This window comes from Ctenocephalides felis, unplaced genomic scaffold, assembly GCF_003426905.1.
Source record: "Ctenocephalides felis isolate EL2017-DRISC unplaced genomic scaffold, ASM342690v1 CF-g0.4_SCAFFOLD_03570, whole genome shotgun sequence".
NCBI lineage: Eukaryota > Metazoa > Arthropoda > Insecta > Siphonaptera > Pulicidae > Ctenocephalides > Ctenocephalides felis.
Genome location: NW_020539724.1, coordinates 23,300,889 through 23,315,543, shown reverse-complemented (window position 1 = coordinate 23,315,543; position 14,655 = coordinate 23,300,889). Strand labels below are relative to the sequence as shown.

At 28.6% G+C, this 14,655-nt stretch overlaps 1 protein-coding gene across 1 annotated transcript; it reads left to right on the top strand.

Annotated features, from left to right (window-relative positions):
* Positions 1–2,828: 2,828 nt before the first annotated feature.
* On the top strand, positions 2,829–14,443 carry LOC113383625. Its single transcript, XM_026621876.1, has 6 exons — positions 2,829–2,992; positions 8,432–8,778; positions 8,841–8,968; positions 9,946–10,095; positions 11,835–12,064; positions 14,416–14,443. The coding sequence occupies exons 1-6, from the start codon at positions 2,829–2,831 to the stop codon at positions 14,441–14,443; spliced, it is 1,047 nt and encodes a 348-aa protein (XP_026477661.1).
* The last annotated feature ends 212 nt before the right edge of the window (positions 14,444–14,655 follow it).

Below are 14,655 nucleotides of genomic sequence, written 5' to 3'. Positions count from 1 at the left end.
TGTAAATTTTTGTTTTTCTTCAGTAATATATTTGATAATTTTCCGAATCCCTGTACTTGCGTACTTATATTGGATATTTCTTTAGAAAGCTCATGCTATATTAAGAATCTGAACGGAGTCAGTCAACTTAACATCTTATGGCACGCAACTGATACTGCCATGCACGGAGAGCTTCAGACGGAAAGCACTCGGTCGGAAAACGACATACGTTTTATCATAATAAACATTTTTCCATTTATTTTATAATTTTGCAATTCATTAAATTGATATTTACAAATTTGACTTCGAGAAACAGTTCATAATCCTAAAAAAAATATTTTAGTTTTCGAGCAGTTTCATGAATCATATTAATGATGCTGATGGTCATTCGTTTCAATTTAACTCAATTATTATAAAAAATATAAAAAAATATTTGCTAAAAATTGTGTTACTAAACTTACATCGTTAATCTAGATATAAATTGTACAGGAGACGGAGTTTATTATTAAAATTAATAATAAAAAAAAACAAAATCGAAATAGACATCCATCGCATAGCAGTAGATTTTTGGCCATACATCATGTTTATTGAGGAAAAAATAATTTTTAAAAAATTATTTCTTTAGTGTTCTTTCTGGTATGATTTTTTCTGAATGATATGTAAGTTATATTATAATAAGTTAGTAATTACAAAAAAATCAAAAATCAAAATTTGTATACAGTTTTACGTTTCAAAGGTTTTTCTGTACATTTTGGTATAACTTAGAAAAAATGGATGTAACACGGATCAACCGGTTAGAATGATTCAAAAATCTTTTGACTCATATTGACGGGTAGATGTGCTGATTAGTTTTTGGCAAAGGCAGATCCAGCCGTTTCAAAGTTATGGGGCAAAAAGTGCAAGAAATGGCTATTCAGTTTTTGAGAGAACAGAGCGTTCAATTTGAATGATTCAAAAAATATTTTATTTGTATTGATGAAATAAAGAACTGATTAAATTTGTTGAAAGGCAGGCCTAGCAGGTTTCTAATAAAATCCAGGAAAATACAATGAAAAATGTAATATAATGCCATTTGGCGGCCAAAAATGACAATTTATCATATCGAGATCAAAGTGCAAATTTTGTTTATGTTTCTATGGGTTCCGTACTAATGTTTACCCATTACTGAGATGAGGCGCTTACGCGCTTCGTTATTTTGCCTCTTAAACAGCTAAAGAGCGCTTTCAAAAATAGTTCAAAATTTTCAAAAAATGCATGATATAAAAAGAAAGTTCGAATTGTTTCAAACATTTTATAATTCTCAAAAATCTAATATTTTCAAAGTTTTTTAAAAAAATTAAAGCTTTTTTAAACATTTTTATTTTTGGTACGGGAAGTTCTAGCAATTTGGCTTGGCACTATGCGGCGACCACGCATAGTAATAATACAAGTAATTACGAAAATATCTGATGATAATCCAAAATATTCGTAGTGATGATTTGTTTTGTATCAATTTTTGTTACAACAATGTTCTAAAAATTTGTTTATAATTTAACAAATCTTATGGGGCTGTGACAAAGGTGATAATTTTCTTTGAATTGGTAGACACTTTTATAGTAATTGATTATAATTGATTGAACTTATAATTTCAAATAGTGTCATATAATTAATTTATATTTGAAGAAATATTTATCCAACTCATCATATTATAAATATTACCATTGATATTATATTGCACAACATTTTTTTTTAAAAAAACAGTCATTGATGATTATTCTCTCCGACTACTCCGCTTTTTAGGAGCACCCAATGGTTGTCCCAAGTGTTCCATTTTTTTCATTAGAAGACAACCCAATGGTTGTCTTTTCTAATAACTATTAAGTGTTCATGGAAGGCAATATCAGAGTGTAACTCACTGATTTGTGTGTAAATATTTTTATGTGTGTAAATGAATTTATCAAGTAACTTGAGGTTTTATGTTGCTCTTAGATGTATGGTACTTGTACTTTTTTATAAAAAAGGAAAAAAACTGCTGCTCAGACAGGAAACAAATTAACTTATATGTAGGTGAAAAAAGTGTTCAAAATTTTCTAAATTTATCAAAATTATTTTGATAGATTTTATCAAACTTGAAGTTCTTTATGCTGGGGTAGTTGCAGGTTACAGATAATCAAACTAAGTAACATAAATGCAATTTATCATTTTTTGTGTAAAATTGACTTTATTTCTGATTTTATCAAAGTACCTAATGGTGTACCTTTTAAAGTACCTAATAGCAAAATAATAAATGATCAAGATACTGTAGTAATATTTTGCAAAGACAAATTGTTATTTATGAGATTGATTTATTAAGATCTTTGCATTAAGAAGCAGAGAATCTGTGTTTTTCAAGATTTAGTGATGCAAAAACAAAGTATAATATTGTTTTAGATGAATTATTAAATAGGGTAAGTATGAGTATGAAGCCAAAGCTATATTTTAAATGAAGATAAATAAATAATAAATATAGAATTCTAAAATGGATATATGATACAAGTAATTTTATTGTATATCAAAGTATCGATTATTACTGCAATAAATCTATATATAATCATCAATTTATATTGCAATAACGTAAACATGATATTGTATCAATACAACTACATTTCAGGAAGTATGTCCTTTTCCTTACCGGAAAATAGTCCTAACTTTTGTATCGACTCACCAATATTACTCAACATCCGAGGTTATAAATTTGATGCGCATTTCTGTGGGCGTTTCTTCATTACACAACAGTCCTTCGAAGGAAACGGATCTTTTTATACATCCTTTGTTATTGTTCAAATAAATAGAAATATTTTGATAAATAGTTTCACAAAATTTCTCGTAAGATGAAATTGGGTAGTACCAATGGAAGCACTTATAGCAGGCCTAAATTGGGAGCACTGAGGTCAAGTTACTCGAGTTTGAGGTCACCAAAAAGTGTCTTGAGCGGAGGAGGGTTCAGCACAAACTTCTATGACAAAGATAGCAAACCGAAAAAATCCAGATCAAGGTAATTTATTTACTTGTTTCATATTTTTTATAACAAATGAATAAACAATTGTTTATATAAAAATCTCACTAAAGGATTCTACTTTTTTAATGAATGGTTTATTCCGTTCATTGGAAAAGTAGAATCATTTCGTGAGATTTCATGATTTAATTAATTAAAATGAATATGGTATTATTTATAATGTCAATTTTAACAAAATAATAATAATTTAACAAAGATATGGTACTTTTAATTGTAAAATTTGTGGAAGGTTTTGATGGCCTGAATTGAGAGGAGAGGGTTTAAATTTAATGCTTATTTTGATAATATAAATTTAATACTTATTTTTTAATTCAGGATTATCAACTTGTTTATTAACTTGCAAAATGAAGTTCATTTCATGTTAAAAACTATATTCACGCACTCTATTCCTTTGTGTGGCATTTTTAGTTTCGATAATTTAGGTTGACTTAATTTTAACTTCTATTTAGTTTTTCTATAAAAGATGGAGAAGTTTTTTCTAGTTAGCAGTAGAGAAATATTTTGTATCTACATTTCCGAAAAAATTGTAGAGCGATTTTTGAAATGTAAAAACCGTTAAGAAAATGTGTGTTTGAAATCGCGTCATTTAGTTTTGTGTTTATGCCGACCGGTCGATTTTTTAAATAATTTAAAATATTTGTAACTTCCCAAAGGAGAAATTTGTTTTCAGCAATTGTTTTAACAAAAATCTTTGATTGGCTAATATTATATTTTCTTGACGTTTCAAGTTATTTTTAATCCAAGTCTAAATTTGAACAAGTGGCATCGTGCTTTAAGGCTGGAACTTCCCGTACCGTAACGAAATGATCAAGGACTATTGAATGTTTTCAGATAGATTATTATAAATATTGTAACATTGTCTAATATTTATAAGAATTATATAAACTGAATGGCAAAGTTGAAATCATTTGTTTAAAGTATATTAAAACTTTAGTCAGAAATAAAAATAAAATCTGACTTATTTTCGCCAAAAAAATTTTTTCTGGAAAAAAAAAATTCCAACATTTTTTTTCAAAATCAATTATTTTGTTAAAACAACAGAAAGTTTTTTGAATCATTTAAATCGGTCGATTAGTTCCCTCAAAAACTGCCATTTTTGCACATTTAGCTCTGTATCTTCGAAATGGCTGGGCCTGCCTTTGCCAAAAACTAATAACCACTTCTCCCAATCATTACTAATTGAATGTTTCTTAGATCATTCAAATAGGATGCTCCGATCTCTCAAAAACTCGATTTCTATTTACTGCACTCTTTGCTCTTTATCTCCGTAACTGCTGAACCTGCCGTTACCAAAAACTAATCAGCACATCTCCCTATCAATAGGAATCGAATGATTTTTGAACCATTGAAATCGGTTGATCTATGCGCGCGAAAACGTGACCGAAAAATTGTATCCATACATACATACACACACACATTCATTTTTTCTGAGGTATGCCAAAATGTTCAGAATTCTTCAAAACGTCGAGAAATGCAAAAATTTTCAATTTTGATTTTTGAACGATTACAATAGCTTACCCTACGGGAAGTTAAACATGATTTTTTGTAGATATTTTCTCAGAAATTCGAGCCATTTGAAACGCAAGATATGCAAAAACTTTTAATTTCGGTTTTTGGACGATTATAATATAGCCCGGTCAATTTAGGCATTCGAGGTTACTATAAATCATAATGGGCTTTAACTTAACAAAATTGTTTAAAATGCAATTGTAAAAGAAATCTCAAAAGTCCTCATCGATTCGATGCGAGCTAAAAAAATGGCACAAGGTCAAAGGTAAAAAAATGATTTTTAGCTAAATAAATCGCAAAATTACCTGAGACAATATTGTATAACATACGGGAAGTTAAACATGATTTTTTGTAGATATTTTCTCAGAAATTCGAGCCATTTGAAACGCAAGATATGCAAAAACTTTTAATTTCGGTTTTTGGACGATTATAATATAGCCCGGTCAATTTAGGCATTCGAGGTTACTATAAATCATAATGGGCTTTAACTTAACAAAATTGTTTAAAATGCAATTGTAAAAGAAATCTCAAAAGTCCTCATCGATTCGATGCGAGCTAAAAAAATGGCACAAGGTCAAAGGTAAAAAAATGATTTTTAGCTAAATAAATCGCAAAATTACCTGAGACAATATTGTATAACATAAAATTAGACTCAAAAAATGCATGAATACTTTTTTGATCAGAGCCATCGTTTTAAAGATATACTTTGAAAAGTACGTTTAAACGCCAAGAGGTAGTGTGCTTAGCTCGTTTTTTTACGTGGTTTCCCTATTTCACGGGTCTGTTGTAATTTTGTTTGTTTCGGAACACTTGCAAAATAATATTTTTGTATTTGGGTTGTAATAACATAAAGGCGGTAAAATAAAAATAAAGGTGGTAATTATAAAAAAGTAACTAAATTTATTCACGGGAGTCATAATTTTCAAACGTTTCTACATCTTTTTTGCATCGTTTTTTTTAAAAATCTTCTTCTTCTTCTTCTTTTTTTATCTTATTCTTCACTTTGAGTATAAGCTTTTTCTGGTTTAAGAAAATAAATAATTTGTTCAGTTAGAGTTCCTACAGGAAGTTAATAATTATATTTTATCATAGTTATTTCTTCATTCAAAGTCGTAAAATTAACGCGATCGTCCTAATCGTCCAAGGGTCAACATGCGCCTGAAACAATATTCTACCCTCCGACACCGTCGCTAGGTTACATCCAATGCAACTGCGTCAAAACAAAGAATGTAATTTAGTTTGTAATCGATTTACTCTAATATGAGTGTTTATAAACAACTTATAAACAACGATTATTATTAAACATGGACCGACATGATATTATAATGTTCTTTCAGTTTTTGAAATTATTTTTTATGAATATTGCTCATCTTGTATAAATATGGTTATATATTGTGATTGGAGGTAAATGTTTGATTGTAATGATAAAAGTTACTGGTATAAACAAAAGTTGTGGAAAATTGTAGTTAAGAATATAATTCGGATTTTTTTTTATATACAAATTGTGTAAAAAAATACTTATATTCTAAGGTGAAAAAAACTCTAAAACGCTCAAACTCAAATAAATAACTTTAATTATATTTAATTTTTTTTATCAATATAATTATTTAATGTTTATAATTTTTTTTTCAAAAAAATCTTTAATAATGTTATTGTTGATTAAATACATATTCTCATTAAAAGTATGTATTTACTAGTTGTAAATACATAAAAGTGTAAAGTATTAAATAAATAGTGTTAACTAAATAATTTTTGTATTTCATATATAAATATCTTAAGAGGCACAACTAGTGTAACCGCTTAAAAAAGGTGATTTTTGGTAATTTATATTAAAAAAAAACTACTTTATTAATCATTTCAAAATTTCAGGAATATATTTATACATGTTTTAAGAATACATAGTAAAATTTTTGAAGAAAAAAAATAAATATTTTTTAAGTTATCGTCGATCTCCAACGGCGCGACAAAAAAAGGCCCTTCACTGCTGCAGTGATTCCGGCGTGGATGAAATTTAAAAAAAAAATCGTTAAACTAGATAATATTGTCTGTAAAATGAATGAAATAATCAAACATTGACAAAATGACGGAGTTTTTTTTTAAAAAAAGTCGAATTTTACCCAAAATTTTGGTCGTTTTTGAACTGCCAAAATTCGATTCTTGATCTGATCAAAAAATCGATAGTTCATTTTACGGAGAACTATATATAGAACATGTACAAAAATTTGATAGTGATCGGATCATTTATTTTTGAGTAATCGCTGCAGCAAATTCGGAAAATGCTGTTTCGAGAAAAACGCGTTCAAAGATTAAATGATCGTTATATATACTATATATATACTTTTTAAATGGGTGTGACTCAAAAACTATTCAAGATATCGATTTGAAATTTTGGTATGTTATTTTTAAAGGTATAACCTATCGAAGTATGGAAAAATTGAAAATTCGATTTTTTGAAAATTTCACACTAGTTGGGCCCCTTAATTTGATTTTATTGCTTTTAAATATTACATTTATTTTTACTAAAACGTATTATAATTATTTGTAATAATTGCTAAAAGGGATTATTTCAAAACTAGGTATTACTCGCTATTTGCCAAGGCAAGTTGCATGATTTCTGACATGTGTAACAATAATCGCCTTAATCAACAAGAAAACATTATATTAATTAATTTACGAGTAATTTGTAAGTACACCGAGTTGTTATAGAACTATATAGAACTTGAGAAATATTTGCAAATTATTCAATTATTTCGGAATTTTTCAAACAAGTTACTAATTTTTATCAAATTTTAGCATATTTTAACATTATTGAATAACTAATACATACAGCATTAATTCAAACATTATCATTGTTCATTTAATTATATCATTTGTTAACGTTATTGCCATACAAGGATTCATTCAAATCGCCAAGAAACGACAGAATCGTTTTCCAAGGGATATCTTTTAAAGGCGGCTGAGAATTTTTTACTCACACAACCATACATACAACTTTTTTCCAAATGTGGTCTCGAACGATTAAGAATGGCTTAAAACGTCGAGACAGCATGAAATTAGCAAACCGGAATTTTTTGTATGTAATTATATTTTAATACATCTTTCTTATAATTATTTCTGAAATAATCATTCTAAGCTATAATAATAAATTCATATTCTAATCATAATTATTCATTATTTCTATATCCATGACTTGGTGGCGGCCATGTGGCGGCGATATCTCATGTCACAAATGCGATATCGACACAACGTTGTAATAACGTCGCGTGTTTACTGGGATATTTTATGTTACATTAAGTAAACATTATTTTAATATTGTAATAAAAATGAATCATTATAAATTAATATTATTGTGCTGATTTAATAAAATTTTGTATAAAACAAAAATGTACTTACATATTTACTTGGAAAATCATTTTGATCTGTTTTCTTTAAACGTGTTAAAAGAATATATATATTTTCTTACGTTTAATTTTTTTTTCAATATTTTTATATGGGCTCTTAAAATGTATGTAAGAAATATGATCAACACAATTTTTTCATTTAATTTTTCTTGAACTTTTTAATCATGATTGACACAATTTTAAAGCTATTGTTTAATTCCAGAATATGATTTTTTTAAAATAATATTGCAATATACTATATTTTGTTATTTTGATAACAGACTAAAGAAAAAAGCACTAAATAAAATTGCTTTATTCGATACAGAACATTATATGATCAAATAATAGACACCTTCGTTTGCAATATGAGCCTATTGCTGATTGTCACTGATAATAATAAATTCATAAATTCATCAAATATAATTGACAATATCGTGTGAGATACATAATGATCAATTTTAATACAATTATATGTTTTATATAAATTTGCATTAAATTTCATTACTCTAACAAATGTAATTTATTTTAGAAAACAGACATCCAATTATTATGGATCCAGTATAAACGGGACACCAAAAATGGACTACCTGAAGAAGCGTACTCCGAATTACACGGATCTCGCCTATAGGGAAGCCGTGACTCGTCTTAGATATCTGATGAACGAAAACTATAGTCCTGTTAGATCGAAGTACACCCCTGCTGATTCTGGAGAAGAAACCGATGATAAATCTTTCCTTGGTATCGATAGATATCCTTACAGGACTTTTAGTGGAAGCAGACTTTCAAGGAGATATCCTATTTTATCTAAGGAGAATGTTAACATACTTAGACCGACGTTGAATAATCAAATCACAACCAGCAGCCCTGCCACAAATAGTGAGTTGTTTTTTGTTTCAATTAAGAATTTTGATTGAAATTTTGATGTTATTTTTTTTAAGTTGATGCTGCATCTCAAGATGGAAAGTTTTCAACTGATACCAGTAAGGCGCCTCCGGAACTGATGACCTTTATTGAGAAACAAGAGGAATATATTGAACAACTAGAGAGGGAATCACAGTATTGCAGGGTAAATATATTATAGAAAGTTTATGATTTCGCCAGAAAATATGTATTGAGTGTGTGTATTTGAGCCAATATTTGACTTTTTGACGACATTTTCTCAGTAACTATTGCACCATGACTACTCAGATTTCAAAAACTTAAATCCATTTGATTTGAAGACATTTAGGAGATTTTTTGAAAGTAAACAATAAAAGGAGTTTATGATTTTGCCAGAAAATATATATTGAGTGTGTGTATTTGAGCCAAAATTTAACTTTTCGTCGATATTTTCTTAGTACTATTGCGCCATTACTGCACCATTTCAAAAACTTAAAAACCGTGACTTTATAATTAGCAGATAAGTGCAAAATATTACATCCAGGTTTTCTCCAAAAATCCTGAACAGATTTTAAAAAATTTAAGATCCGTTCGATGGTATCAGTTGGGAAACGTGCTGAGTAGTTTTGAGTAACGATCGTCCGGAACGTTTCTTTGTCAAAAATTTCAAGATCCATTCGAAGGCATCAGTTGGAAAATGTGCTGGTTAGTTTTTAGTAACGATTTTCCGGGACGTTTCTTCTTAATTAACGGTTGAATATTTGGTTTTGACATTATTGGTGAAGCCTCGTATGATAGTGGAGATCATAGTCTTAACGAACATCCTAAAATATTGAGCCACTATGAAAAATTGTTCAGTTAATAATACTTATTAAAGTTTGGAATAATAGTCGCACTCTTATGGATTTATGTTTATAATATAAATTGGAAATTGCATTGAAAGCCCTTTGTTATGAAAAGTCTAATTAGTTTTTAATTTTTCAAATTAGTATATATAAAAATGCTAATCTACTTAAAAAAAGAATTATGCAGTCATTACTTGTCGTTTACTTAGTGTCAATTAACTAATTAAAGTAAAATTGAACATTGACTTTTGATGAAAGTCTTTTTTCTACAGATTGTTAATTTAGCATTGAAATTACTTATATATTTTTTATATTTTAGGATGAATTATCAGGACTGTTGAGTAAAGTCAAAGACGTGATAAGCGAAAATGAATCTTTGCACGAAAAGCAAAAGGATGGATTTATTCGTAGCATTTTCGATAATATACACGATTCAGAGACTGAAGATTCTAATGAATCAGATGCCAAGGTAATATTTTAAATAATTAATATACTAGAATAATTAGCGTAGGGTACGACATAACAACAAATATTAAACAAATAACTATTGAACTGTAGAAATATGTTTTTTGCTATTTTTCTACAAGATGTCACTTGGTCCTTTTTATATCATAGACAAATTCATTTTATCCAATAAAAAGTTGCAGACAGGGGGCAAGAAGATAGTATTTCTCATTGTTTCTCTATATTTATTACAAATAAGATAAATAAAACTTCTGTTTGAAATACAATATTCCATGGGCACATTTTTGACAAAGATAATACTCCATACAACTTCCAATGAAGTCAATCTTACAACATTTACATAATATATAGTTAAAGTTACAAAACTACAAAATCTAAATTTCTGATTCAAATCTAAAGTATTGTGCTCTTTTATTTTGATATTATGGCAACCTTTGTTTAGCAAATTGAAAGCATTTCACTGCTTTCGGTTTGCTTTAATGTATCTGAAACAGGTTAGAAACAGTTTGAACAAATCATGAATTGATAATATTGATTTGAAACTTTTGTAGCATTACCCCTAATTCATGCATCGTTAACTAAACACATAGTAAACCGTAGGGAATGCAATACCGGTATACCGAATTACCGGTAAACCGCCCGATTTTTCGGCGGTATTTTTATCGGTATTTACCCCAAAAATACCGGTATTTTCGGTATTTTTACATAAGTCCTATTTGATACATAATACACTAAAGTTTAAATTTCTCGGAACAAATTTATCTTTAACTTCCATAATCGCATAAACAGCTATATCTTCAAGTGATTCTATAGGATAAACCTATGTCAAATATTATCACAACTCGTGATTAAACTGAATATTTATTGCTTTCCAAAGGGCTTCATATCGTGTTACAATAAATAGAATTGGACTGATAGATAATGATGTTTGTTTCATCTTATGTAAAAATGTAACGTTTTTTTTAGTGACATCATACAGATTACCTCTGCGTAATCTTTATTTTTTTCTAACTTTATACATAATAATTATGATAATTACTAAATATTTTTGCTTCTTATTACAATTATAAAATATTATTTCTCGAAAACGTTTTGAAGTTTGAAAATACTATAGAAAATATTTTTTAAAATATTGGAGATTATGCTAATTTAACACATCGGATACAGACAATACAGTTTATTACAATAATGTAATATGATCTTTTATGAGTTTTTGGTCTTTCTTACTCATAAGTTTGTTTTTGGTGAAAAGTACTCAATATACTCGATAGTGATAATGAATTAATTAAATTGGATATAATTTTGTTAAATTATTATTTAAAAAAATAAACTTATTAGTTTATTTTATTGTTTTTATTGTTTAGTTGAATATAGTTGTAGTTGTATATACATTTTTTTATATGCGTACTAGTAACTTTCAATTTTAAGTTTGTTTAAGACAATAAAAATACCGGTAATTTACCGGCATTCCGGTTTTAAAATGAAAAATTACCGAAATACCGGTATTAAAATTTTCCATCGGTATTGCATTCCCTAGTAAACCATGCTCAAAACCAAAAGACTAGTAATAAAAAACAAATATTTTCGTTAAAAATTTTACCATGTGGCCTTTCATCTCGTGTGATATAGGCTTCGCCTTATACACAAATTGTTTCTTAGATAATGGTGGTGGATTTTTTTACTCGCGGACCTTTAAGCCCCGCTTTACTCTAATGTCTTAATAATGCATATTTTTCACTTCAGACAGTCCAGATAAAAGAAAAACCATCGAAAAAAATCCAGTTGGAAGGCCCTAGTATCGTGTTTGAATCTCGTATCAGTGAATTGGAAGCACAACTGACTCAATATAAAATTGACTTGAAAAAACTGCAAGACGAAAACGAATCTTTAAAGAAAAAAGAATGTGTGGATTGTTACCATAGTGACCCAAGTTGCAAAGAAGGATACAGAAAACAGATAGATAATTTGCAAAGGTTAGTACATAAGATATTTTTTTATTAAATTCATTAAATGAAAAAATCGACGGCTACGTGGCCACTTATCCTTTTTTTTAATTTAATAATTCTATACCAATTTTTATATCATATTTAATCTATATATATCCTACTCCTAATACAATTCAGCTGTTCGAATTCTGTAATTCCTATTTTTCTTATTTTTTATTCAATTTCTACTTAACAAATACAATTTTTAACTTCCCGCAGGGCAAGTTATAGTAATCGCAAAAAATCGAAGATGCAAATTTTTATATATCTTTATGTTTCAAAGGTTTCTGAATATTTTGGCATACCTTAGAAAAAATGGATGTATGTGTGTGTGTGTGTGTGAGGATACAAATTTTCGTCGACGATTTCAGGTACACGGATGAAGCAATTAGATTAATTCAAAAAACACTCGTTTCGTATTGATAAGGAGACGTGCTGATTAGTTTTTTCGAAGGCAGGTCTAGCCGTTCCGAAGATATGAGACAAAAAGTGCCAACAACGGTAACTTAGTTTTTAAGAGAACGGAGCGTCCGATTTGAATAATTCAAAAAATATTTTACTTGTATTAATAAGATGAAGATGAAGAACTGATCAAATTTTCATGAAGGCAGGTTTAACGGTTTCGGAGATCTAGTAAAAAAAGTAAAAAAAAAAGCCATTTGGCGGTCAAAAATGATCATTAGACATATGCACATCAAATTATCAGATATTTCATAGAGATTTTAACAATAAGTAAAAATTTTGTTTACATTCCAATGGGTTATTTACGTACCAATGTTTTATCCGTTAGACGGCGACGCGGCGCTTACGCGCTTCGATTTTTCGTCTCTATGCAGTTAAAGCAGTACGATTGCTTTGAAGAAAAGTTCAGAATTTCCAAAATATTTCAAAATAAATTGTTCTTCAAAAAGTCTTTTTTTTTCAAAAAAAGTAAATTTTTGTCAAAAATTTATAGTTTCTCAAAAATCTAATTTTTTCAGAGTTATTTTTTTCCAAATCTAAATCAAATTCCAAAAATGTTAATCTTTTTTAAAAAAAAATAATATTTGGTACGGGAAGTTTCAGCAATTTGCCATAAGGCACGATGCCATGCGCCCCACCAGTCATTTAATTTCAAATTAACTACACTTTTTTTTCATAAATTCTAATTGTAAGTCAATGACAGGATTCGATCCAAAGATCCCTGTCGTGTGAATCGAACACACTACCAAATGAGCTATGCTCGCCACAGCCACTTGTTCTTGAAACTGATGTGATTAATTATTGTGATCACACAATGATTTGGGCCTATTGTTTAACTTTCCGAAGAAAAAGTTCACGTTTTCGCGAAAAAATCCGATTTAATTTTAATTTTGACAATTCAAGTCATTCTGAATTGAATAAAAATTTGGAAAAAGTATGTGTGTATGAGTAATATGTGAGCCCATATTTAACTTTCCGTATAAGTTTCGCTAAGTTACAGCAATCGCAAATGAAAATGTTTATATAACTTTAACGTTTTAAACGTTTCTGAACATTTTGGCATTCCTTAGAAAAAATTGATGTATGTGTATGTGTGTGCGTGTGTGTGTATGTATGTGCGGATACAAATTTTCATCGACGATTTCGGGAACACCGATCAACCGATTTGAATAATTCAAAAAACATTCGATTCGTATTGATAAGGAGACGTGCTGATTAGTTTTTGGAAAAGTTAGGTTCAGCCGTACCGAAGATACGAGAAAAAAGTGCAAAAAGGGTAATTAACTTTATTTGTATTGTTGAAATGTAGATCTGATAAAATATTTGGAAAGACAGGTCTAGCGGTTTTGGAGATCAGAAAAAAAGTGAAGAAAATGGCATTTGGCGGACAAAAATGATCATAAGCAGACATAAGCTTATCAATTCATCTAATCAAATTTTGTTCACATTTTTAGGGGTTCCGTATCAATGTTTATCCGTTATACTGCGACATGGCGCCCACGCGCTTCGATATTTCGTTTCTACGCAGCGTTGATTAGTTTTGGTAAAGATTGGGTGCGTCGTTTCTTCGTAGTAAAATGTTGAAAAAAAAGACTATTTTATTGAAGATTTGTATAATGAAGATTTCGTAGTCTGAAATAACATACTAAAATATTGTCGGCCTATGATAAGCGGTTGAATTTTAAATATACATCAAAGTTTAGAATTTCGCTGTTAGCTTGAGCGATTCTAATCAGAATCTATGCAAAACAGTTGTAAGTTCTGTTATGTTTCGTAACTACTGATTACAGTATACGTCTATACTCAAATAAAATACATTTTAAAATCCGAAGTGAATTAATTAATTGAACAAATTAATTTAATTTATTCAATTACAGATATTATAAGCATGTTTCAGAGATATAAATTAAAAATAATTTTTAATTAAAACGTAAGTTTTATTTTCGAAATAAACAGCTTTACATTAATTTTATATTATTTACATCGAGATGTTCACGCAACTTGTCTTAAGATGAAATGCAACTTACAACTACAGTTCTTTCTAAAGAAATAATAATACAAAAGAACTAAAGAAATAATAATACAAAATAGATGTCAATAATTTATATTGAAATAGT